The sequence below is a fragment of the Cyanistes caeruleus genome, chromosome 8 (genome assembly GCF_971803275.1).
Source record: "Cyanistes caeruleus chromosome 8, bCyaCae1.hap1.1, whole genome shotgun sequence".
NCBI lineage: Eukaryota > Metazoa > Chordata > Aves > Passeriformes > Paridae > Cyanistes > Cyanistes caeruleus.
In genome coordinates this window covers 36,189,288-36,211,850 of record NC_141708.1, presented here as the reverse complement: position 1 = coordinate 36,211,850, position 22,563 = coordinate 36,189,288, and the positions used below count along the sequence as shown (strand labels likewise).

General features: G+C 61.5%; 6 protein-coding genes and 1 long non-coding RNA gene across 7 annotated transcripts; 4 read left to right on the top strand and 3 right to left on the bottom strand.

The window, feature by feature from the left end:
- Positions 1–1,684: 1,684 nt before the first annotated feature.
- LOC111931630 (lipase member M-like) lies at positions 1,685–9,216 on the top strand. Its single transcript, XM_023930330.2, has 10 exons — positions 1,685–1,810; positions 2,652–2,767; positions 3,709–3,826; positions 4,158–4,356; positions 5,125–5,234; positions 5,528–5,673; positions 6,226–6,372; positions 6,884–6,955; positions 7,911–7,976; positions 8,093–9,216. Exons 2-10 carry the CDS (start codon positions 2,663–2,665, stop codon positions 8,324–8,326), a joined length of 1,197 nt encoding a protein of 398 aa, XP_023786098.1. The 5' UTR covers positions 1,685–1,810; positions 2,652–2,662; the 3' UTR covers positions 8,327–9,216.
- Positions 5,511–9,513, bottom strand: LOC147652017 (uncharacterized). The gene is made up of 2 exons (XR_015289644.1): positions 6,087–9,513; positions 5,511–5,940 (listed from the first exon to the last, which is right to left on the bottom strand). It is a non-coding gene; the product is annotated as an uncharacterized LOC147652017 (long non-coding RNA).
- Positions 9,514–9,941: 428 nt separating this feature from the next.
- PAOX (polyamine oxidase) lies at positions 9,942–12,579 on the top strand. The gene is made up of 7 exons (XM_086899044.1): positions 9,942–10,101; positions 10,424–10,916; positions 10,996–11,195; positions 11,425–11,680; positions 11,780–11,892; positions 11,968–12,125; positions 12,410–12,579. The coding sequence occupies exons 1-7, from the start codon at positions 9,957–9,959 to the stop codon at positions 12,548–12,550; spliced, it is 1,506 nt and encodes a 501-aa protein (XP_086755170.1). The 5' UTR covers positions 9,942–9,956; the 3' UTR covers positions 12,551–12,579.
- Positions 12,580–12,943: 364 nt separating this feature from the next.
- Positions 12,944–16,118, top strand: MTG1 (mitochondrial ribosome associated GTPase 1). Its single transcript, XM_086899047.1, has 11 exons — positions 12,944–13,091; positions 13,190–13,254; positions 13,378–13,482; positions 13,566–13,646; positions 13,844–13,900; positions 14,597–14,687; positions 14,768–14,829; positions 14,983–15,079; positions 15,250–15,331; positions 15,436–15,548; positions 15,633–16,118. The coding sequence occupies exons 1-11, from the start codon at positions 12,977–12,979 to the stop codon at positions 15,728–15,730; spliced, it is 966 nt and encodes a 321-aa protein (XP_086755173.1). The 5' UTR covers positions 12,944–12,976; the 3' UTR covers positions 15,731–16,118.
- A 207-nt stretch (positions 16,119–16,325) lies between these two features.
- On the bottom strand, positions 16,326–17,367 carry SPRN (shadow of prion protein). Its single transcript, XM_086899045.1, has 2 exons — positions 17,287–17,367; positions 16,326–16,826 (listed from the first exon to the last, which is right to left on the bottom strand). The coding sequence occupies exon 2, from the start codon at positions 16,817–16,819 to the stop codon at positions 16,409–16,411; it is 411 nt and encodes a 136-aa protein (XP_086755171.1). The 5' UTR covers positions 16,820–16,826; positions 17,287–17,367; the 3' UTR covers positions 16,326–16,408.
- Positions 17,368–17,673: 306 nt separating this feature from the next.
- On the top strand, positions 17,674–19,924 carry ECHS1 (enoyl-CoA hydratase, short chain 1). Its single transcript, XM_086901345.1, has 8 exons — positions 17,674–17,813; positions 18,468–18,665; positions 18,737–18,864; positions 18,945–19,044; positions 19,135–19,239; positions 19,317–19,436; positions 19,522–19,589; positions 19,673–19,924. Exons 1-8 carry the CDS (start codon positions 17,693–17,695, stop codon positions 19,736–19,738), a joined length of 906 nt encoding a protein of 301 aa, XP_086757471.1. The 5' UTR covers positions 17,674–17,692; the 3' UTR covers positions 19,739–19,924.
- A 378-nt stretch (positions 19,925–20,302) lies between these two features.
- On the bottom strand, positions 20,303–21,720 carry LOC147652015 (uncharacterized). The gene is made up of 4 exons (XM_086901346.1): positions 21,462–21,720; positions 21,235–21,307; positions 21,079–21,137; positions 20,303–20,720 (listed from the first exon to the last, which is right to left on the bottom strand). The coding sequence occupies exons 1-4, from the start codon at positions 21,659–21,661 to the stop codon at positions 20,408–20,410; spliced, it is 645 nt and encodes a 214-aa protein (XP_086757472.1). The 5' UTR covers positions 21,662–21,720; the 3' UTR covers positions 20,303–20,407.
- Between the last annotated feature and the right edge of the window lie 843 nt (positions 21,721–22,563).

Here is a 22,563-nt window from a genome sequence, read left to right as displayed (position 1 = left end):
TTTTATTACTACCATTACTACTACTTAGTAACTCTACTAGAGAGCAAGTAGTGGAGTTAGAAGGCAGCAGCATGGGCAGCAGGAGAGGGGGGATTCTGCCCCTCTGCCCCACTCAGGTGAGACCCCACCTGTGCACAGTTCTGTGCCCCCAACAGAAGGAGGGCATGGAAGTGTTGGAGCAGGTCCAGAGGAGGCCAAGGAGTTCCTGAGGGGACTGGAGCAGCTTCCCTCTGGAGCCAGGCTGGGAGAGCTGGGGCTGCTCAGCCTGGAGAAGGGAAGGGTGTGTGGAGACCTCACAGCTCCTTCCAGGGCCTGAAGGGATACAGGGAAGCTGGAGAGGGACCCTGCATAGGGAACTGGGGTGACAGGACACAGGGAATGGCTTCCCAGTGCCAGAGGGCAGGGATGGATGGGATATTGGGAAGGAATTGTTCCCTGGCAGGGTGGGCAGGCCCTGGCACAGGGTGCCCAGAGCAGCTGTGGCTGCCCCTGGATCCCTGGAAGTGTCCAAGGGCAGGTTGGCCTTTGGGCCTTGGAGCAGCCTGGGATAGTGGAAGTTGTCCCTGCCCAGGGCAAGGGGTGGAATGAGATGGGCTTTGAGGTCCTTCCAACCTAGATGGGCTCCATTCCATGATCCGCTGACTCTTTGTAGTGGGATTTTTGTGCTCACAAGCGAGGGAAGACATTTCCCAAAGCCCAGAGCAGGTGCAGAAGGTAATGAAGGAGTGAAGGCCCTGGCCACGAGGAGGAAGACACCCACACAGCCCCTTGTGCCAGCAGCTGTGGCACCAAGAGACAAGCACAGGCTGGAGCAGGAGCAGGAGCAGGGTGCGTGCTGGGGCTGCGTTTCACAGCTCACATCCCGCTCGCGCACCACGGCTGGCAGCAGCGCTGGGAGGCAGCCCAATCCACAGCCAGGGAAGGCACGCTCCAGCAGAGCCAGCCACAGGTTTCTAGGTGGCTACCAAGGCAGGGAAAGGCGTAGGTAGGCAGTCACGGGCTGCAGGTGGGGAACAAACACCTCATCTCTGTGGCTTTGGCCAAGCAGAGGTGTTGCACCAGCTCTCCTCCACACCGCTGGCTGCTGGTGACACCTGCAGCCTTGTGCTTTTCCAGAAAGCTCCTGCAGAGCTTTTGTGAATTGCCCCTTGCTAACACGACACTGTCACCTTTCACAAGGGGTGGAATGACCATGTGTGTCCCATCCAGGCAGGCAGCGAGGCCTGACCTGTCCTTGTTTGTCCCTGGGGAGCTCAGCATGCTGCTGAGGCTTTGTAAAGATGGTAGAGCCCCAATTTTTTTGTTGCACCAGGAACTCTTCTAAATAACTCTGGGAGACAGGAAATTACCCTGGGAGTTAGGAAATTACATTTACGAAGAAAAGCTGTTGGCTTTTTTGTTTGTTTGTTTTTAATTCATCTTGGCTATCATGAGCTTAAGGTGCAACTCCATAGCTGGAATTCCCCAGCGCCCCGATCCGGGAACGCAATCCTCTCCACGCACGAAAGTCACAGCCACACCGAGGGAGGTGCCACAGGAGTGATCAGCACACATCTGTTAATTGGAAGGCACGTGATGAGGGACAGCAGTGTGCCAGCGTGGCTGGGCTCTGACACAGCGTGGTCCTTTTATCTCTGGTGGTGACAGAGCCACCAGCACTGCCACCACCAGCCTGCTCAGACCAGCCAGTGGGCTCTGCCTGGTAACGTGTTTTTCCTCCGTGTCCTTCTGATTTGTGTCCTTTTGGAGCTGCCCCAAGAAGGGGAAGAGCATCTTTTTTATTTTAACTTGCATCTTGGTGGTACCACAGGTAGGTTTGCTGGGAATATTTCCAAGGGCAGGAAAGTCTCGTGGTGTGGGAGATGCACTGGGAGCAGAAGGAGGGAGGCAGAGAGTAATTCACAGTTTGTGCTGCTGGGCTGAACTTAAGCTCAAACTTTTGAGAGCCTGGCAAAACATTAGAAATCAGATATCATATTAATTGTGTGCCTTAAAAATAGGCTTCTGCTCAGCTCAGGAGCTTCTAAGGTGGTCAAAAAGGTTTCTGGTTTTTTGAGGCTACACTTATTTAATCAATAGTCTTCTTATGAGACTCTACCAGTTCCAGTTCATAGGGTCCTTCTGTTTACAGTAGGTTTTGGGTACAAAAGCTAAGCAATAGAGAAACAATAGAGAAAAGTATAGACATAGTCATAGCCCAGTCCCACTAAACACTTTCCTTCCACAGCCTAAACTCCCCCTTTAGATTAATTTCCTCTGTGAGACAACTGGTCCAATGGTATTGGTTTAGTTCTGGTTTTGCACAGCTTGTTCTCTTCTCCTTGCCATTAAAAATATTAAAAAGGCTCCTGCCTAGTACCAGATCCTGTCTGTACAGAGGACTATAAAAAATTCTCATGTAGACCACAAAGAAACAGAAATTGGGAATTCCCTCCACTTTCACAGCTCAGAAAATGATACGTGATGAATTTAACTCATCATAACCAAGTAGAAACAGATTTTTATATCAATTCTAGCAACAATAATAACAACGATAACAACAGCAGCATCAGTGTTACTGGTTTTGCTGTTGTTAATCCTGTTGGTGTTCCTATTCCTGTTATTACTATCATTACCATTATTTTTTTGTTGTTGTTACTATTATTATTTAGACAGGCACAAGATGTGGCTGTTTCTTGCAATCCTGGTTTTCCTACAAGCACCCACGAACGCTGAAGATGCCACCAAGCAGAAAAAGGCTCTAAATCCTGAGGCTTCCATGAACACTGTAAGTCAGGAGAACTTTGAATTTGAAACTTTTGAAAGCTTGGGCACATTCAGCTGCAGGAGAGAGGGGTGGAGGGCACATGGAGAGGGCTGAGCTGCTGTGAGATGATGCTGCCTCCCCACCATCATTAACAAGCTCCTCCTCCCAGCAGAATTAAGTTCATTTAGCAGCAGGGCAGTTGGAGATGGGGATAATCCCAGACTGGATTTGATCAGATATCTCCCCAGAGGGTAGATATTTGTTTGTGGCTCCTCTCCTTCAGCTGCAGCAAATCGCTCAGGGCCGTGTCCAGGTGAGCCCTGGGAGGCTCTGAAGCTGGGTTTAGCAGGACCCAAGCCGTGCTAAATTCGCTGCATTTAATCTTTCCTGCCAACCTGACAAAGGGAGGGAACAGCAACGTGTGGGGCAGGACCACAGCTGGATTTTACCTGGAAACTTCCCAGTCTGTGGAGTTTTCAGCATAAATAAAGCTCAGGCAGAGCCTTGGGAGCCCTGCAAGGAATATCCCATGGGGTTTATCCCACTGCCCTTCCAGTCAGCCCAGCTCGGCAGGTTCCGTCTGCCCCACCACCTTATCTGCCCGGCACATCAGCTGGGAGCCTGATGTGACATGTGCTGCTGTCGGTGTCAGGCGTCAGGAAATCGGTGCCAGCCGTCAGTAAAGCGGGGTCAGGCGTCAGGAAATCCTTTCCTTTTCAATCGTCGTGTTTGGAAGCGTTTCAAGCCCCGCAGCCGCCCACGGCTGAGCATCTCCCCTTCCCTCGGGCAGATCACTGGGGTGAGGTTCAGACAGAGCATCCTCTGTCACAAAAAAGTCCCTAGCTGATCCCAACACAGCCTGGGCACAGCCCAGAACTTCGGTTTTACCAAGGGTGGTCTCTTCAAGTCATATAAACACCTTTGCTATGGAAAGTTTCCCACCTGGGTTTTCCTTCCCCCAGAGCCAAATCATCTGCTACAGAGGGTACCCCAGTGAGGAGTATGAAGTCCTGACTCGTGATGGCTACTACATCCACCTGAACAGAATTCCTCATGGAAGAGAAAAGCCCGAGAAGAGAGGTACAGCTCTATTTGACTCAGAGCCAGAAAAAAATAAAAATGAAAAAATAAATTTAAAAAATAAAAAAAAAAAAAATAAAAAAAAAAAGCCCTGAATGTGAGCAGGGGAATGGATGAACCCAGACAGGCCAGGGGAATAGTCACTGTTAAAGCAAAAATCCTGAATCCGTGGGATTTCTCCAATTTACGCTCAGAGCCAGAACATACGGTGAAAATACACATTTTGCATGTCCTCTGGCAGCGCAAGGAAGAGTCTTTACTGGCCTTAATTTGGGGTGAGTGAATAGAGAGAATCTGGTTCAATTAAATGTGCTGTTTCTTTTGCACCCAGGGGCCAGGCCAGTCGTGTTTCTCCAGCACGGATTATTTGGAGAAGGCAGCCACTGGGTGGAAAATCTGGCTAACAACAGCCTTGGCTTCATCCTAGCAGACTCTGGCTACGATGTGTGGCTGGCAAACAGCCGGGGGACCAGCTGCTCCCGGAGACACCAGCACCTTTCAGCTGACCAGGTGGAATTCTGGGATTTCAGGTGGGCTGCAGCACGTTACAAAAGCCTGGCGATGTTCTCTGCCTGTCCCCAAGCTCTAGGCAGAGGTGGGTGCCTCTGAGCAGGCAAGTCAGAGCGCCTGATCCCTGGCACAGCCTCTCCCGGGGGAGGATGGAGGGACCTGAGCAGACTTGCCTGCTGACACGGTGCCAGCACCTCCCTGCAGCTGCCGAGAGCACAGGGGGGGGACACAGAGACAGCAGCCCTGCCTCGTCCACGGGGACACCGCTGAGATGTCCACAAGTGTCACTGCCACCTCCCCTGCTCCTAGACCTTCTTGCCCCTTGTCCCCTCTTTTTAAGCTGCTACTGCCTCTCCAGAGCTGATCTTCAGAGCAGAATCCACAAGCTCGTAAACAGGCTTTTAGAAAATCCTCACACAGCAGGTCTGCCTTTCACCACGTCCCACCAACAGGCACACGGGCAGGAACCGGTGCTCCATTCCCCTCCGGGAAAGAGCATCCCAAGGAGCAGAGCTGGTGCTGTAATCCTGGTGGGAGCCAGCCCTGGGTCTGCAGAGAGGCACTGGAATGCTGGCCAGGCTCTGCACAGTCTATTTACTGCTCAGCACGGCCGTGGGAGGCCTAAGCTCTTTCAGGGGAGGATGATGCCATGGCAGGAGGGATCCATGCCAGCAATTTTCTCCTGGAAAAGCAGCCCAGGATGTAAAGCTGAGCAATGCAAGGCAGCTCAAGGTAAGTTTGCTCTCCTGCTGCAGCCTCATAGCCAACATCCCCCTCCTGTGTTGCAGCTTCCATGAGATGGCAATGTACGATCTCCCAGCCGCCATCGACTTTGTGCTGCAGAAAACGGGGCAGAAGCAGCTCCACTACGTTGGCTACTCCCAGGGCTGCTCAATCGGTGAGTTCCGAGGGGTCACCCATCACCCTGACTTGAAAAACTTCATTTTGCTCAGCAGAAAGCAAAGGCATCCCCTCCATTGGGGCTTAAAAAGTGCCTGGTCAGCCAAGGGAATAAAGGTGCTGCCTCCCTTTGGGCATCTCTTGCACCAACATTTAGCAGGAAGGTGGCAGGAGATCTCAGATTTCCAAGCAGAGATCATGAATTAAACAGACCTAGGTCCATGTGAACCCTCAGATTAAGCACCTGAGGAAAGATGGAGCAAGTCTGAGGTTGTTTTTCTGTTTTCTCAGCGTTTATTGCGTTTTCATCCATGCCCGAACTGGCTCAGAAAGTCAAAATGTTTTTTGCCCTGGCTCCAGCAGCGGTACCCAAGAATGCCAAAACTCCACTCATGAAGATACTGCTCCTCCTGGACAACAAGCTCAAGATGATTCAAGTAAGGGATTACCCCATGCCCTTCTGCCCCAAAACTGGTTCTAGAGAAGGGATCATGCCCAGATCATGGTCATGCATGGTTTGCATGCCCGTTTGCACCCCTGGGGTTCTGTGATGCAGCAGAAAACAGTTAATTCCTGCTGATTTATTGGCACAGGCACCATTCAGCTGCACATACAGTCCTTGCTGAGCGCATGTCTTCTTTCCATCTGTAGGATAAACGTGGTCTTTACATGGGGGCACTTGTAGGGTCCATAGGCTTGAACACCTGGAAAAGAGCAGCTTTGCCATGTTGATTCCATGAGAAACAGACCCAGTGCTTGGAGGAGGTGGGAGGAAAGAGGAGAGTTGTGAATATTGATTTCCCTGTCGTGTGTTCAGTCAGCATCAACTCCTGCACCGAGCTGTACCCACCTCTGTGGAGCAGCAGGGCAGGGGGGCAGTAGGCTTGGCTCCTGGATATTCCCTTTACTGCCTGGCTGCTGGCACAGTCCAGGAGCTGGGCTGCAGGGAGGAAAAAGCAGGAAAGGCACATCGCCCTTTGCTCCCGCAGCTGCTGCTGGGCAGAACGGACGCGTCCCTGCGGATCAGGAAGCTGTGGCGCTTTCTCCCGGAGCTGTGCAGGCACACGCTGCTGCACAGGCCCTGTGCCAACCTCCTCTTCCTGATGGGTGGCCACAACGAGAAGAACCTCAACATGGTGGGTGTGACATGCCAGTGGGGACGCTGCTCTGCCACCCGCCCTGCCCAGCCTGCCACAGCCACTCGCTCCCCCATGCTCGCAGCAAGCAGACCCTGCATGGGCAACACACGTCCCTCTGCCACGTGCTTTTCCTCACGGATCAGGAAAAGCCCCCAGGCACTGCTGGGTAAATGTCAGTGGCCAGGTGGCCCTTGACAACACCTCTGGGGTGCAGCCCCTGCTCTGACCCAGCTGCTGAAGCAGCTTCTGGGTGACCTCAGGTGGTCACTGAGGCCTTTAGCACAGCCCCTGAGCCCAGGTAAGGTGTCTTCCAGAGCTCATCCCCCATCTCTCTCCTCCCGATGCTGCCTCACAGCAACTGGTTTTTAATGAAAATTATATTCCTGAAGCTGGTCCAGCTCTTCAGGCAGCGTGACTCAGCAGTGACTGCTCTGGGAAACACCTGGCAGCTGCCACTCCACTCCCATCCGCTGGAAAACAACAATAGCTGGGGTATGTTTCCTTGCAGACACGGCTGGATGTGTACACATCCCACTATCCGGAAGGCACCTCTGTCAAAAACATCATCCACTGGGCCCAGGTAGGATCCCTGACACGTGGATGGATGCTTCACCCCCAGGATGGTCCCTTCACCAAGAGTCTGCTGTGCCCAGGGCAGACATGAGAGTTCAGGGATCTCTGACACTGGCAGCTCCTGAGAAAGTAAAGGCAAGAAATAAGAAGAGGTGCTGGATGCAGGATGAGCTGCTCTGGTGCCTCTGGGGACCGGGGGACACTGCCGTGTGTGTCCTGCGCTGTGCCAGGCAGGACAAGGGACAGGATGGGGAGGCCACAGATGGATGCTGAGAGACCCCAGGAGCTGCCAAAACAGAACTTGGGTGCTGGTGGGTGAAAGCCCAAGGAGAGGCTGGGGGAAGTGGATGAGGAAGAAAAGGGGGACCCAACAACATCTCCCCCGTCCAAAGGGGTCCTGGGCCCCCTGGAGATGGACTCTGCAGCTTCAGCACTGGCCCTGCTGGAAATGGGGTCAGGCTGGAGAAACCCCACCCATGTGCCTCCTTGCAGAGCCAAATTATAGGTAAGGGTAGGTGAAAAAAGGATGATCAGGTTGTTGAAGGCACTCCAGCAGCGCCCTGCACACTCAGCTGGTGGTGAGCAGGATTTCAGAGGGAAGAGCGTGGCACCAGGGCAGCCAAGGAGACACATGGAGCTCCTTGGTTTGTCAGCCCATGGCTAGGGACAGGCATGGAGCCAGAGCTCAAAATTCCACCATTAAAAAAGGTGGAAAGCCTGGCTTTGCATGGATACCATCTCCTCCTGCAATGTCCCACGGGTGAGGACACCGACACCTTTCCTTGTCCTGCTTGTCCCCAGCCAGCTGGCACGATTGGAGATGGGCAGATGGAGGGCAGGCACTTACACAAACCCCTTCTGAGCACCCTCTCATGGCAGGCACCTCGAGGGGGCCAGGAGATGCGAGACCCACACAGCAGCACTCGCTGGCCTCCCAGAGCAGATCCATCCTCTCTTCCCAGGTGATAAAATCTGGAGAATTCAAAGCCTTTGACTACGGCAGCAAGAACCCAGCCGTGTACCACCAGGTAGGAGCTGCAGTGGCAGCGCTGGCAGCTGGAGGTGCTGGGTGGTCTATCCAGGGTGGTGCAGGGACAGAATGGCTTGCAGGGATTGACCAACTGAGACCCCCGTGTCCCTCCAGGACACACCACCCTTGTACCGCGTGGAGGAGATGCCGGTGCCCACAGCGGTGTGGTCCGGAGGGCAGGACTGGGCAGCTGACCAGAGGGACATCCTCCTGCTGCTGCCCCGCATCTCTCACCTCGTCACCTACGCCCACATCCCCGACTGGAACCACTGGGACTTTATCTGGGGCCTGGACGCCGCTGGGCGCCTCTACAGCAGCATCCTGAAGCTGATGGAGGAGTCCTGGTAGAGCGGCGGCTCCCGGGGGAGGTGCCGGTGGCCTGGCCCCTGTCCCTCAGCTGAGACAGCTCAAGGAGGGGGTGGGACACTCCCTGCTGTCCCCTCCTTCCTGCTGGCCTGACACGCTTGTGGTGATGGTGCTTTCCACTCATCCCTTGGTTCTTGGGGTCTCTCCTCCTTGCTTGGGAGCTCCTCAAGCACCGGTGGCACCGTGCTGGGAGCAGCACCGGGGTCAGCCGAGGCACCGGAGCAGGCAGGAGCCACCAGCCCTGCTGGAAGGGCCCCAACATGATGGTGCTGACCCTGAGCTGTGCCAGGGGGACATGGGGACCCTGCCATCACCCCATAGTGGCTGTGCAGTGGATTAGAGCACCCAGCCTTTGAGGAGGTGGGAGGGAGCTGGGCCAGTTGAGTCTGGCTGTGGGGGGGACAGGCTGAGAGGAGCCCCCCAGGTGTGGCACACAAAGGAACAGAGGAGGTGGATGAGGCCAAACCCTTCTTGGCAGCAGCAACAGGTGATGCAATGAGGGGTTCTGGCCCCAGATTGCAGCCCAGGGGGATTCAGGTTGGATTTGGAGAATCCTTTTTCCCCAAGACAAGTCCCCAGGGAAGTGGAAGGTCTCTGTCTGGGCCATGCCAGGCACTTGCCTGCATTGTTTGGGCTGGGACTCAGGGGCCAGCGGTCCTCAGGAATGTCTGCTTGGCTCAGCACCAAGACACTGGGAATGATCATCCCTCACCCCTGGGAGCTGGTGACCCCAAATGCCCTGGGCTGGCTTGCAGGACCACTGTCCCCCCAGGAAGCTGCTGCCAGGCTGATGTCTCCAGCCCATCCCACTGTGCTGCTCGCTGCAAACCCGGAGGTGGGGAAAATCCCTCCAAAATAAATACTCAAAGATACTCAGGAGCCTGTTCTTTGACACACTCAGCTCTTCCTTGCATGTGAATATTTTCTGGGGAGCTGCCAGGGCCAGCAGGGACACAGTAACCCTCTTGCTGGTAGAGCTGGGTGGCACGGTGGGTTCTCCCAGGGTCCCAGCTGGGGACTATCCCAGTACATCCCAGTACCCTGCCCCACCCCTGGGCAGGCGGTAGGAACGCTTGCTGGCGAAAAAAAACCCACCAGACAGCCTTGGGAGTGAAGACTCTTGTATGCATGAAGGTTTGGGAATCACGGGTGGGTGGGAGCGCTGGGACTGGCCCTTGTGGCAGCTCTGCTGGGATGTGTGGCAGGATGTGTGGGGCATCATCCACTGCTCCTCCACCTCACCAGGCTGGCCCGCCACGGCACAAGGTGGACGAGGCGGAGCAGAGCAGGGAGAGGAGGAGGGTGAGGAGGTGGTCACGACCTGCCCCTGCTCCAGGAGGGGTCCCCTCTCCCACCCCGGCCTTCTCCTGTCCTCCATGGGCACCTGGTTCATCACCGCACCGGGACCCACGGCCATCCATCTATCCATCCCATCCATCCGCGCCTGCCTCCCTGCATCCGTTTCCCCATCCATCCCTCCCTCCATCCCTTCCTTCCTCCTCGCCTCCCTGCCGCGGCCGGGGCCGGGGCCGGGGCCGCTCCGGGGGCGGTGCCGTTGGCGGCGGGCGGTGCCGGCGGCGGCGGAGGGCGGTACCGGCCGGCGCGGGCGGCCATGGAGGGCAGCGGGCGGCGGGTGGTGGCGGTGGGCGCGGGGCTGGCGGGGCTGGGGGCGGCCCAGCGGCTCCGCGGACACGGCTCCCTCCTCCTGCTGGAGGCGGCGGCCCGCGCCGGCGGCCGCGTCTGCACCCGCCCCTTCGGTACGGGCGGGGAGGCCGGCGGGAGGCTCCGGGAACGGGGGGTGGGCGGCACCGGGGGGCGGGCCGGGGCAGGGGGCGGCTGTACCGGGATGCGGGAGCTGCACCTGACGCACCCCGGCCGCCGGGGCCGGACCTGGGCGGGCTGGACACGTGGCGGGGGCGGCCGGTCCGGCGGGCAGCCGGGGATCGAACGGAAGCCGGTCACGGGGGGCACCGGGGGCGCGGCAGGGCCCGCCGGCTCCGGCCGTTCCGGGGGTCCCGCCGCGCCCCCAGGGCTTCTCCGCGGCCACGGCTCGGGGTGACCCGCTCTCCCTCCCGGCAGCGTCGGGGCTGGCGGAGATGGGGGCACACTGGATCCACGGCCCCTCGCCGGGAAATCCCGTGTTTTGCCTGGCCTCCAGCTACGGCCTGCTGAGCCCGGAGGCCGCCCGGGAGGAGAACCAGCAGGTGGAAGCGGGGGGTCACCCCCCGATGCCGTCCGTCACCTACGGCAGCTCGGGGAAGGTGCTGAATGCCAAGGCAGTGCGCGAAGCCCGCGACCTCTTCTACGCCCTCCTGGCCTCCACCCGCGCTTTCCAGGGCTCCAAGGAGCCGCCGTGGCCCAGCGTGGGCCAGTACCTGCGGGCAGAGATCGCCCGGACGGTCCCCACGATGGCGGGGGGCCAGGAGGATGCCCGGCGGCTGCAGCTGGCCGTGCTCGCCGCCTGCCTCAAGCTGGAGTGCTGCATCAGCGGGACCCACAGCATGGACCTGGTGGGCCTGGAGCCCTTCGGGGAGTACGTGTCGCTGCCCGGCCTGGACTGCACCTTCCCAGGGTAAGCGCGGGGCTCCGGAGCGGGACGCGGAGGAGCGTTCCAGGGGCCGCCGCGTCTCCAGCGGTGACTCCTCCCACAGTGGCTACAGCAGCTTGGCCGAGCGCCTGCTCTCGGACCTGCCCGAGGGCACCGTCCTGCTCAACAAGGCAGTGAGGAGCATCCAGTGGCAAGGGTCCTTCCGTGAGGAAGGGGACGGTGCCAGGGTTTTCCCCGTCCGGGTGGAGTGCGAGGATGGAGATGTCTTCCTTGCTGACCACGTCATCATCACTGTCCCGCTAGGTGAGGACACCAACACCTTCCCTTGCCCTGCCCGTCCCCTCCAACCAGCCGGATGATGGGCTGGAGACGGGCAAGTGGAGGGGAAGGATTGCCTAAAGCCCTTCCCAGCCTCCCCTCTCCCACTGGGAATAGGTTGGAAAGGGGTTTTGGGGAGGTCAGAGCATCTCAGACACCGTTTAGGAGCCCAGCTGAGAGCTGCCCCGTTGCCTGCCCAAACTCGTGGCTGCAGGTTTCCTCAAGGAGCACTACCAGGAATTCTTCCAGCCTCCCCTTCCCGAGCGGAAAGCACAGGCCATTCGCAACCTGGGATTCGGCACCAACAACAAGATCTTCCTGGAGTTCGAGCAGCCTTTCTGGGAGCCCGAGCAGCAGCTCCTGGAAGTGGTGTGGGAGGACGATTCGCCCCTGGAGGAGCCCAGCACTGACCTGGAAGCCAACTGGTTCAAGAAGCTCATCGGATTCGTGGTGCTCCAGCCGCCAGAGCAGTAGGTGGCTGGGGATTTTGGGTATCCTCCCGCCCTTCTCTGGGCCGCCGGTGGGCACGGGGAGGGGCAGCAGCTTTCAGCCCCGCATTCCCGCCCCAGGCACGGGCACGTCCTGTGCGGCTTCATCGCGGGGAAGGAGTCGGAGCACATGGAGACGCTGAGCGACGCCGAGGTGCTCAGCGCCATGACCCGCGTCCTGCGCACGATGACAGGTGCCTGGGCCGCGCTCCCCGCCCGCCCACTGCCCCGGGGCACTTCCCGATGCCAGCCCTAACCTCCATCCGCAGGGAATCCGAACCTGCCCGCGCCCAGGAGCGTGCTCCGGTCCCGCTGGCACAGCTCTCCCTACACCCGCGGCTCCTACAGCTACGTGGCCGTCGGCAGCTCGGGGGACGACATCGATGTGCTCGCACAGCCCCTGCCCGAGGACCCCCGGGACCCCCGGGTGAGGGGGACGGACAGACGGGGGTGGGGACAGGCCGCTCCGGGAGCACAGGGAGGTGCCGGCCCTTTGCGGGGGTCACCAATGCTCGGGTCACCTGCTGAGCTCCGCGGGGGTGGGGGCATTTCCATAAAGGTCGTGGACAGGCCGCTCCTCCCAGCCTCCTCACGGCGCGGGGTGGGCGCCTAGGGAAGGGAGAGTGTCCGCTTCTGGGTTTTTATTGCGGGGCCTGAGGATGTTCCAGCGGAGCCCCGCGGCCCCCGTGCTCACCCCCCGCCTCTCCGCAGCCCCTGCAGCTCCTCTTCGCCGGCGAGGCCACGCACCGCACCTTCTACTCCACCACCCACGGGGCGCTGCTGTCGGGGTGGCGAGAGGCCGAGCGGCTCAACCAGCTCTTCCAGGCGCCCGTCCCCGCGCCTCACTCGTGAGGCAGCAAAATAAACCCGGCTGCTTTGCCCTCCGGTCTCTGCTTTATTGAGAAACCTCCGCGCCGGCGGCTTCTTCCTCTCCGTGGCGGGGTGGATGCGGCGGGGATGGCTCCACGGGGCGGTGCTGGTTCAATACCAGTTGGTGCTGGAGATGGTGAAGCGGGGGTCGTCCAGCGGGTCCTGCGTCGGGCCTGGCCGTGGGGTGGGCTCCGGGGTGGGCTGAGCGGGTTGGGGCTCAGAAACGGCGGCACGGGGGGTGCCGGGGCCAGCGGGGGGCACGCCGTGCCCCCCGCGGGCCCCGGTACCCCCCGTGCCGGCGTGAGGCGCGGCCGAGCCCCCCGGAGGCCCCGGTGGCGGCGGCTGCGGCTCCGCCATTGCTGTCACTGAGGCCGCTTCCGGTCGCGGCGGAAGTGACGCGCCGGAGCCATGAGGGTGTGGGCAGCGCTGAGGGCGGCGGGGACGGTGCCGAGAGCGTTCCGCGAGCGCTTCGACTTCGGCGGCCGCGATGTGGCCTCGTGGTTCCCGCGGCACATGGCCAAAGGTGAGGGGCGGCAGCGCGGCGGATCGAGTTCCTCCCCCTCCCCCTCCTCGCCGCCGCGCCCGCTGCGCGCTCACCCCGCGCTGTGCTGTGTGCTGCAGGCCTGCGGCAGATGCGCCTGGCGCTGCGCCGCGCCGACTGCCTCGTGGAGGTGCACGACGCTCGAATATCCTCCACAGCTGCCGGAGAACCCCCTCCCCTGTCCCTCCAGACCACCCTTGCCCCTCTCCACCCCGTCTCCATCCCCGTCCCGCTACGCGCTTGCAGTCACTGTCCTTAGCGCAGCCACATTCCGCTGTCGGGCCGTAACCCCGCGCTGCAGGAGGCGCTGGGCATCCGCCCTCACGTCCTGGTGCTGAACAAGATGGATCTGGCTGATCGCCGCCGGCAGCCGGTGAGCGCCGGGGCAGGGCCGGGCGGGGGGCAGCCGTGGTGTCGCAGGCAGGTGACAGCAGTGCCTCTTCCCGTCCCCTCCAGGCGGTGTTGGAGCAGCTGAGGCAGCAGGGATGCTCGCACGTGGTCTTCACTGACTGCCAGCGTGATGTCAATGTCAAGAAGGTAGTGGGGCAGCAGCCCAGCCCTGCTCCCTGGTGAACTCCCAGCCCCTCGGTGCTCCAGCTGGCTGCTGCCTTTCCAGCTGTCCCAAGTCCTCTGCTCAGCCCCTGTTGTGCACATCTCGCTGGCACAGTGTCACCAAGCGAGTGGCTGTGCCAGCCAGGGCACAGAGTGACAGCCCTGTCCCTGTTCCTCTGCAGATTGTCCCCATGGTTGCCAAGCTGGTGGCTGATGGCCCACGCTACCACAGGGCCGAGGTGAGACACGTGCACAGGGTGTCACAGAATATCCTGGGTTGGAAGGGAGCCACAAAGACCATCCAGTCCAGCCCCTGGCCCTGCACAGACACCCCAACAATCCCAGCCTGTGCATCCCTGGCTGCGCTGTCCAAACGCTCCTGGAGCTCTGGCAGCCTCAGGCCGTGCCCATTCCCTGGGGAGCCTGGGCAGTGCCAGCACCCTCTGGGGGAAGAACCTTTCCCTGATCTCCAGCCTGAGCCTGGCCTGGCACAGCTTCAGATGTTCCCCAGGTCCTGTCTGTATCACAGAGAGCAGAGATCAGAGCTGCCCTTGGGAAGAGCTGCAGCCCCCGGTGAGGTCTGACCTCAGTGTTCTCTGCTCCAGCTGAACAAACCAAGTGACCTCAGCCAGCCCTTGTGTGGCCCTCCAGACCCTTCCCCATCCTTGTGTCCCTCCTTTGGACACTCTCTGACACCTTTACATCTCTTCTACATTATGGTTCCCCAAAACTGCCCCCACTGCCTGAGGTGAGGCTGCCCCAGTGCAGAGCAGAAGGAGGGTCACCCCCCTCTCCAGCCAAGGGATGAGGCTGCTCCCACATGTGCCAGAAGTGCCGGCAAACACTGGGATAATTCCCTGTGGCAGCTGCCTGTTGCTGCAGGGGTGGGTGGTTGGTAACCAGCTGCTCCTTGCCTGTGTCTCCCTGGCTTCCAGAGCTCCGAGTACAACATCCTGGTGATCGGTGTGCCCAACGTGGGCAAGTCCTCTCTCATCAACTCCCTACGGAGGCTGCACCTCAAGAAGGGTATTTCTGCACGGTGCCAGGGCTCGGGGAGGAGGTGGGCACGGTGCCACGTGTGTCCGTGACTGTGTCTGTCCCCCCAGGCAAAGCCACTGCGGTGGGGGGTGAGCCAGGAATCACCAAGGCAGTGCTGTCCAGGATCCAGGTACCGTCCCTGCGTCCAGGAGACCTCCAAGCTCACCGAGCTGATCCTGGAGGATCACTCAGGTCCCCTTTGCAGCAAGACCTTAACTCAAGCTCGGTGCCTCAACTCGTTAGCCGTGTGGTGCTAATTACCAGCCCTTCCTCCCCATGCCAGGTGTGTGAAAAGCCCCAGATGTACCTGGTGGACACCCCTGGCGTGCTGCCCCCCAGGCTGGGGGATGTGGAGACGGGCATGAAGCTGGCGCTGTGTGGTGAGCTGGAGGCTGTGGCCGGGAGCAGTCCCCAAATGCAGCCTTGGGGCTTGCTACCCAAGGCTGGGGTGACACTGCTGCTCACAGCCCCTGGGTGTGAGGGGGTGGAAGGAAGGTTGGCCAGGGCTCAGCAGGGCTTAGGGAAGCTGGGGCTTGACCCTATTTTCCAGGAGCCATCCATGACCATCTGGTAGGGGAGGACATCATGGCCGACTACCTCCTGTACACCCTGAACAAGCAGCAGCAGTTTGGGTGAGCCAGCGGGGAGGGGTCCCAAGAGAGTGATGGAGATGCCATCCCCAGGGAATTTTGGGGGGAGGCAGTGCCAGCAGGGTGTGAGCCATCTCCTCTGGTAGGTACGTGCAGCACTACAGGCTGGACCAGCCCTGCGACCACATCGAGCCCCTGCTCAAGCACGTGGCCCTCAGCCAGGGCCGAACGCAGAAGGTGAAGGTGCTGACAGGCACAGGTGGGTGATCTGGGGTGCAGGGGCTGGGATTCTGGGGGATCCCGGGGCAGCTCATGACACTCCTGTATCCGCTGCCATCTCCAGGGGACGTTAACGTGATGATGCTCAACTACCCAGCTGCTGCCTACGAGTTCCTGCGGGACTTCCGAGCAGGACGCCTGGGCAATGTGACACTGGACTGAGAGCTGTCACTGGGCAGGCACTGCCTGCAGCCATGTGGGCTGGGAACACCCTGGTGCCCCATGGGGCTGGGGACACCTCAGCAGGGAGCTACGGTGTGTGATTGAAGCGGCTCTGCCAGGGCTGTCGCCGGTTTTGGGCAAGAGGCAGGATGGACAGGATGCCCTGTGGTGTCGCTGTTGTGATGCTCCCGGGGAGAGCTGTGCCCGCCCCGGAGAACCTGGGGAAGGGCTGGTGCCTCCGACTGGCACTTGGAAACCGTCAGGGAGCTGTTTCCTCGCAGGGGTTTGGGCCTGCGCTGGAGCCTCCATCGCGAAATAAAGCCTGCGTGGGCAGGTGCCGGGCGCTGGCCATCCCAGGGTCCCGCCCCTCGCCCCGCATCCAGCCACACCTGCTTTCGCCCGGTTTTATTGCCGTCTCCTCGGCCTCCGGACACGGCGAGGCCGCGGACAGGGGCGCGGTGCAGAGGGGTGCCCGAGCCGGCGGGGTTTGGCTCGGTGTGGAGGGGCGGTGGCGGTGGTGGTGGAGGGTCTTCCGCGGGGGTCCTGCCCCGCCGGCGGTGGGTGGCCATAGCCCCGGGAGCCGCTGCTCGCCCGGGGCATGGGGCTCAGCCCCGGCTGGGGCGGCCGGTCCTCGCGGCGTCGTGGGTGAACGGGCACAGTCAGGTCCCCCAAAATCCATCAGCGGCGGAGAAGGGCGGCCAGCGGGCACAGCCAGGGCAGCGCCCGGCCCGGCGGGGTCCCGGCCGGCGCGGCGGAGGTCCAGGCGCTGGCGGCCGCCGTCCAGTTGCCGTCGCGGTACTCGACGCCGTCTCCCGCTTGCAGCTCTCCGGACAGCCGGGCCCGGCGCAGAGCCGCCCCCGCCGCCACTCCGGCCGCCGCTCCCGCCGCCGCCGCCCCCGCCACGCGCAGAGCCGCCCCGGCAGAGCCGTACCGGGGCACGGCCGCCCTCGGCCGGCTGCGGGCCGCTCCCCGCGCCGCGCCGCGGGCCGCCCCCCGGGCGCCGCCGCGCCCACCTTTGCCGGCCACCGTGTCGCAGAAGGTGGCGGCCAGCAGCACCAGCGCCCAGCACGCCGCCGCGCTCCGCCGCATCCCGCACCTGCCGCAGGGAGGGAGGGAGGGAGAGCCCCGCCGCTCAGCCGCGCCCGGCCAAGGGCGGGGGACCGCGCACCGACGTGTCCCGCTTGCGCGGGTGCTGGGGCCGCGCACGCACCCGTGTGTCACGGCACACGCAGCCGCCCGCGCGTTGCATAAACGCGCTCCCCCCACCCCTGTGGATGATGCTCCCGCACACGCTCGCTCCCGCACGCCCCTGTGGATGATGCTCCCGCACACGCTCGCTCCCGCACGCCCCTGTGGATGATGCTCCCGCACACGCTCGCTCCCGCACGCCCCTGTGGATGATGCTCCCGCACACGCTCGCACACGCGCGCTCCGCAGAGCCCTGCGGATGATGCTCCCGCGCACGCTCGCACCCACGCGTTCCCCTGGCTTCGCACACAGCCGGCCCCGGGGCACACTCACACCCCTGCCCCTCCCTCCCCGCCCGCGGGGCTCACCTGGCCCAGGGATGCCGCCGGCTCGTTCCGCTCCTCTCCACTCCTCCCTGGCCGCGCTCCCGCTGCCGCGCTCCCGCCTCGCCCCCCGCACTCCCCCCCAACTCCCCGCGCGGGGGGCGGCGGGGAAATCCCCCCCTCCTTACCCTTTCCCCTTCCCTTCCCGTTCCCCGCGGCGCCTCTAAAGCCCCACACCCCGCCGCCCCGGCCGCGCCCGCGCTCCGCGGGGCAGCACGGCGGGACCCCCGCTCAGGGCGGCCTTCGGGGTCCGCGCCCCCTCCCACGGCCCGGGGGTCCCGGCCCCGCCCCTCGGCCCCGCCCCGGCCAATGGGGACGGCGCCTCGCGGGGCGGGGCCGGCTGCACCAATGGGCGGCGGCGGGAGGGGCGGGGCTCGCTCCGCGCTCCGCCATGGCCGCCCCGCTGCGAGCGCTCCTGCGCCCCGCCGCCGCCGCCGCCGCCGCCGCGCTCCCCCGAGCGCGCCTCCCGCCGCCGCTCCGCGCCCCCAGCGGCGCACGGGGCTGCAGCGCCGGTGAGCACCGGGGCACCGGGAGGGGCGCCGGGAGGGCACCGCGGGTGGGTGGGCTTGGCCTCGCCGAGCGCTCAGACCCGGGCACCGGGCACGGTCGTAGCCCCTGGCGGGCACGGGCCCATCGACCTGCACGTGGTCCCTGGGCTGCGGAGCAGGCCACGGCACCGGGTCCCTACTCCAAATACGGTCTCGGCGCCGGGCACAGTTCCTGGGCTGTCCACCGGGGCTACAGCACCGGGCACCGGGACCCAGCACAAGGTACGGTCCCAGCCCCGGGCCTGTGCCCAGTGAGTTGCACGTGGTTCCGGAGCTGCGCTCCAGCACCGGGCACCGGGGCCCTGCGCCATGTATGGGCAGCGGCGCTGCATACCTGGGCACCGGGCTCCAGATGCCAGCACCGGCTGCCTGGACCACGCACACTGTCCCCGCACAGGGTGGTCGCGGGGCCGCATCTTCGCGGGCTAGGGTGGCACTGGGAGCTCCCCCGAGCCAAGCTCCCGGTGACGTCCCGGCGGCTGCCGGTGACCGCTGGCATCAAGGTCGCCTTTAAATAGCTCGGAGCGGCGGTGGCCAGGCGTTGCCGAGGGTGGCCGGGGGTCTGCCCAGTGCCCGGCAGCCGATGGGCTAACGGGCCAGTGCTGGTGCGGCGGGCAGGGGCCGCATTCCAGTACCTGCTGGTACAGAAGACGGGAGCACAGAAGAACGTGGGGCTGATCCAGCTGAACCGGCCGCAGGCGCTCAATGCGCTCTGCGAGGGGCTCATGGCAGAATTGCGGCGGGCGCTGGAGGCCATGGAGAATGACCCGGAGGTGGGAGCCATCGTCCTCACCGGCAGCCAGAAAGCCTTTGCAGGTAGGACTGGGGCCTCTGCTCACCCCTAAGTTTTGGAAGGGATTGGTGTCCCACTGCACTTCCCTTTGCAGCTGGCGCAGACATCAAGGAGATGCAGAATAAAACTTTCCAGGAGTGCTACAACAGTGGCTTCCTCGCCGGGTGGGACAAGGTCTCCGTTGTCCGCAAACCCATCATCGCCGCCGTCAATGGCTACGCCGTGAGTGTCCCCAACATCTCCCTGCCCCCCCCGCCCCCTCCCCGGCACCCCCTGACCCATCTCGGCCTCCCCTGCCCCAGCTGGGAGGCGGCTGCGAGCTGGCCATGATGTGCGACATCATCTACGCCGGGGAGAAGGCGCAGTTCGGGCAACCCGAAATCCTGCTGGGAACCATCCCAGGTGAGAAGCAGGCACCTGCCAGGGGTTTCCATCCCAGTTGGGGTGGGGACACCCGGGTATCCCTCTCTGTACCTTCCCTAAATGCCGCAGGTGCCGGCGGGACACAGAGGCTGACCAGGGCAGTGGGGAAGTCGCTGGCAATGGAGATGGTGCTCACCGGGGACCGGATTTCAGCAAAGGAGGCAAAGGAGGCAGGTGGGGGCATGGGACAGCCCTGGAACTGCAGGGGTCAGGCAGGGAGCCATCCCCCCACTTCCCACTGCCTGTCCTAGGTCTGGTCAGCAAGATCTACCCTGTGGAGAAGCTGCTGGACGCAGCCATCGCCTGCGCTGAGAAGATTGCCAGCAACTCCAAGCTGGTGGCTGCCATGGCAAAGGAATCAGTCAATGCTGGTAGGGGCTAGGGGCCAACTGGAAACTCCCTGGGGGGCTGCCAGGCCAGGCAGAGGGGTCTCCCCAACTTCTCCCTTGCTTTCAGCCTTTGAAACGACACTGACAGAGGGGAACAGGACAGAGAAGCGCCTCTTTTACGCCACCTTTGCCACTGTGAGTAGGGGGATGATCCCATGGCATGAGGGATAACAGGGCCGCTGCAACCCCCCCAAACCTCACCTCTCTGCTTGTCCCAGAGTGACCGCAAGGAGGGGATGACAGCATTCGTGGAGAAGCGCAAGGCCAACTTCACCGACAGCTGAGCCCAAGAGATGCAGGTCCCTGGGGTGGTGCAGGTCCCCACGGCCTCCTGCAGCCCGTCCACCCCCTGCCTTACCCCGCAGAGGGGACCGGGACCCGTCGGCGAGCAATACGTGTTTGGGGTGACAGCCAGCAGTGGGGACCACCTCTGCCTTCGCTATTAAAAGGTTTTCTAGGTGCTGCTGGGAGATGGAGCATCCTTGCTGCGAGGTCCTGCCTTAGCTGGGAAATGTTGGGCTTCACTGAGCCCCCACCACGCCTCATCTGACACTAGGCTGGGCAGGAGCAGCCTCGTGGAGCACAGGTCCGTGTGTTCCCCTGCAAGGGGACAGCCTGTGGCACCTTCTGGGGCACAACACCGATATGCTGAGTTTGTCTGGCCTCAGCCTCACCTGGGCTGAACTGAGGCTGGGGTGAGTCTGTCCTGAGGCCCTGAGACTCCTGTCCCAGGGCAGCATCCTCCCCCTGCCTGGTGCCTTGGAGTAATCCTGAGAGAGTTCCTGCAGGTTTGGAGGCCCTGCAATTAGCAGCAGCTTTCTGCCAGTAATGAGGAGCCCACCAGGATGTGCAGAGGGGAGTGGGTTTATTGTTGAGGCTCAAGGCTGGGTGGGAAGGGGCAAATTTCCCCAGGAAATCCCAACCCTCACTTCACAGCCCGGGCACATCTCCACTCAGCTGTGGTAGATGTGGTCACGGTCCTCCTCGGGGTCATTCTGCACCGCCACAGACAGCATCCGGAGCGGCTTGTAGATGTCATCCTCCCTGGCATTATCCTCAGGGTGGTAGAGGTAGTCACGATCCTCCTCCGGGCCATTCTGCACCTTTGGGGCCAGCATCCAGAATGGCACACGGGCACTGGCCTCCCTGGCATCATCTTGGGGCTGCTGGACTTGGGGTGGGGCCCTCTGAGCCCAGGCACTGCTGGAGAAGACCTTTATACCAGGTTCACCCTCTGATGGCTCGTTGGCTTCTACGCCCAGGATGCTGGAGGAAGGGAACAAAATCAGCTTGGAAAGGTTGCCAAATCCCACCCTGTCCCAGGGGAATCCCACCCCAGCGGAGTGCAGGGACCCTGGCGAGATTACCCACATCCCAGGAAGCACCAGTTAGGATCTCAGGGTGCAAAGGGGCTAACTTAAACTATTTGTTCCACAAAAGGAATAGAGAAGCCAGCTGGATGCTCAGGGAGTTGGCGTAATTCGGGAAGGAAGGGAGATGGAGCTGGGAGCTCCTGAATTTCAGGGGACACAAAGCACCAAGGGGGATTTATTCCCCATCCCCCCCAAAACACTTTCCATTTTGGGATGTTGGTTTTTGCAAGCCAGATGCGGGCTCTTCTTACATTTCCTCAGCCAAGTCCTGCTCCGTGGCCAGGTCCTTCCATCGGGAGCTGCTCAGAGCCTGTGGGGAGACAAGGGGGTTCCGAGGGGGGCACAAGTCACACATGGGTCCCCTCATCAGAGGGGGCAGCGGGAGGGCAGGCTGAGGCAGGGCTCACCTGGGTGCTGCCAGGTGCCAGCAGGAGGAGGGTGATGCCCAGCAGGATGGTCACACTGCGGAGCCCCATGGTCCTCGAGTGGAGAAGAGACAGATGGCAGAGACGTGGTGGCACGAGCCCTGTGGCTGGTGCTGGCCCACATCCTGTTCCCGTGCCCACAGTTCCTCCCTGACCCCAGCACCCCCTCTGCCCACCCCTTGTGCCCACCGGGGCTGGCAGGGACATACCTGTCCGTGGCTGTCTCCTGCCACACCTGCCTCGCACTTTGCCCGGCCCGTGGCGGCCCGGCCCACACCTCCCTGGTGGCACTGGGTGGATCCAAGTCCCTCTCTGGTGGCACTGGGTGGATCCAGGTCCTGCTGCTCAAGGAGATGGCAGCCTGTGCACCCCACCAGGCAGACAGGTCCATGTCTTCCTGCCAGTGCATGATCTCTGGAGAGATGGGAAATTCAAGTTTTGGCTTGAAATAAGGATTTTTGACAGCCACTGCCAGCTGGGAAATACTTTGTTGGACTCTGGGAAAAGCTGGTGGCCCAGAAGAGAGTCAGCCAGGAGCCCTGAGGCTGTAACTGCAACTTCAGTGTGTTTTTTCCAATAGCAAGGTGAGGCACTCAGGAACCCTGGACTCTGGGAAAAAGGTTAGGACTCGTGGACCTAAACACATAAGCAAGAGCAGCCTGGGCTGCTGCCTGACCTTTGTACCATCACAGGCCTAAGCCTGCAGGCATCACCAGCAACACAGAGCCTGCTCCCCATTCCCAGATATCCCAGTGTGGGGAAAAAAAGCCTCATTCTGGGCTTTAGTGTTGGGAAGTGATTTTTGGTCCCTGGGCAATCGTGAGGCTGCAGGGTTTTCCTGCAGCACTCTCCAGAGCCCACGGAGCAGGGATTAGGGCTGGACAAGCTGGATGAGTTTTAAACAGAGCGAAGCTTTTTAAAACTCATTGGGAAATCTCCTACATCTCCGTAAACATCATTCCCTGCTCCCATTTGCAAGGATTTTTCAAAGCCCCTTTGATCTTCTATTCCTCACAGAGAGGGGGAAGGGAAAAAATGCAATTATGGATCCTAAGCTTCTTGGATAAACATTGTTCCAGAAACCTCTTTTTTTCCCCTTATGCACAATTTTTGAGTGTCAAGATTCCCCAGGACCCCAAAACCAGTGGCTCTGTGTTTCCAGCTTTTTCCAGGAGGATGAGATTACAAAGGAAAGGAAAGGCAACAGGGGAAAACAACCTCCATCCCAACCTGATTTCGTCAGTATTTGCAGCAGAGGGAGGGAGGTTCATTCCACACATCTGACCCTGCCTGGGCTTCAAAGTAGCACTT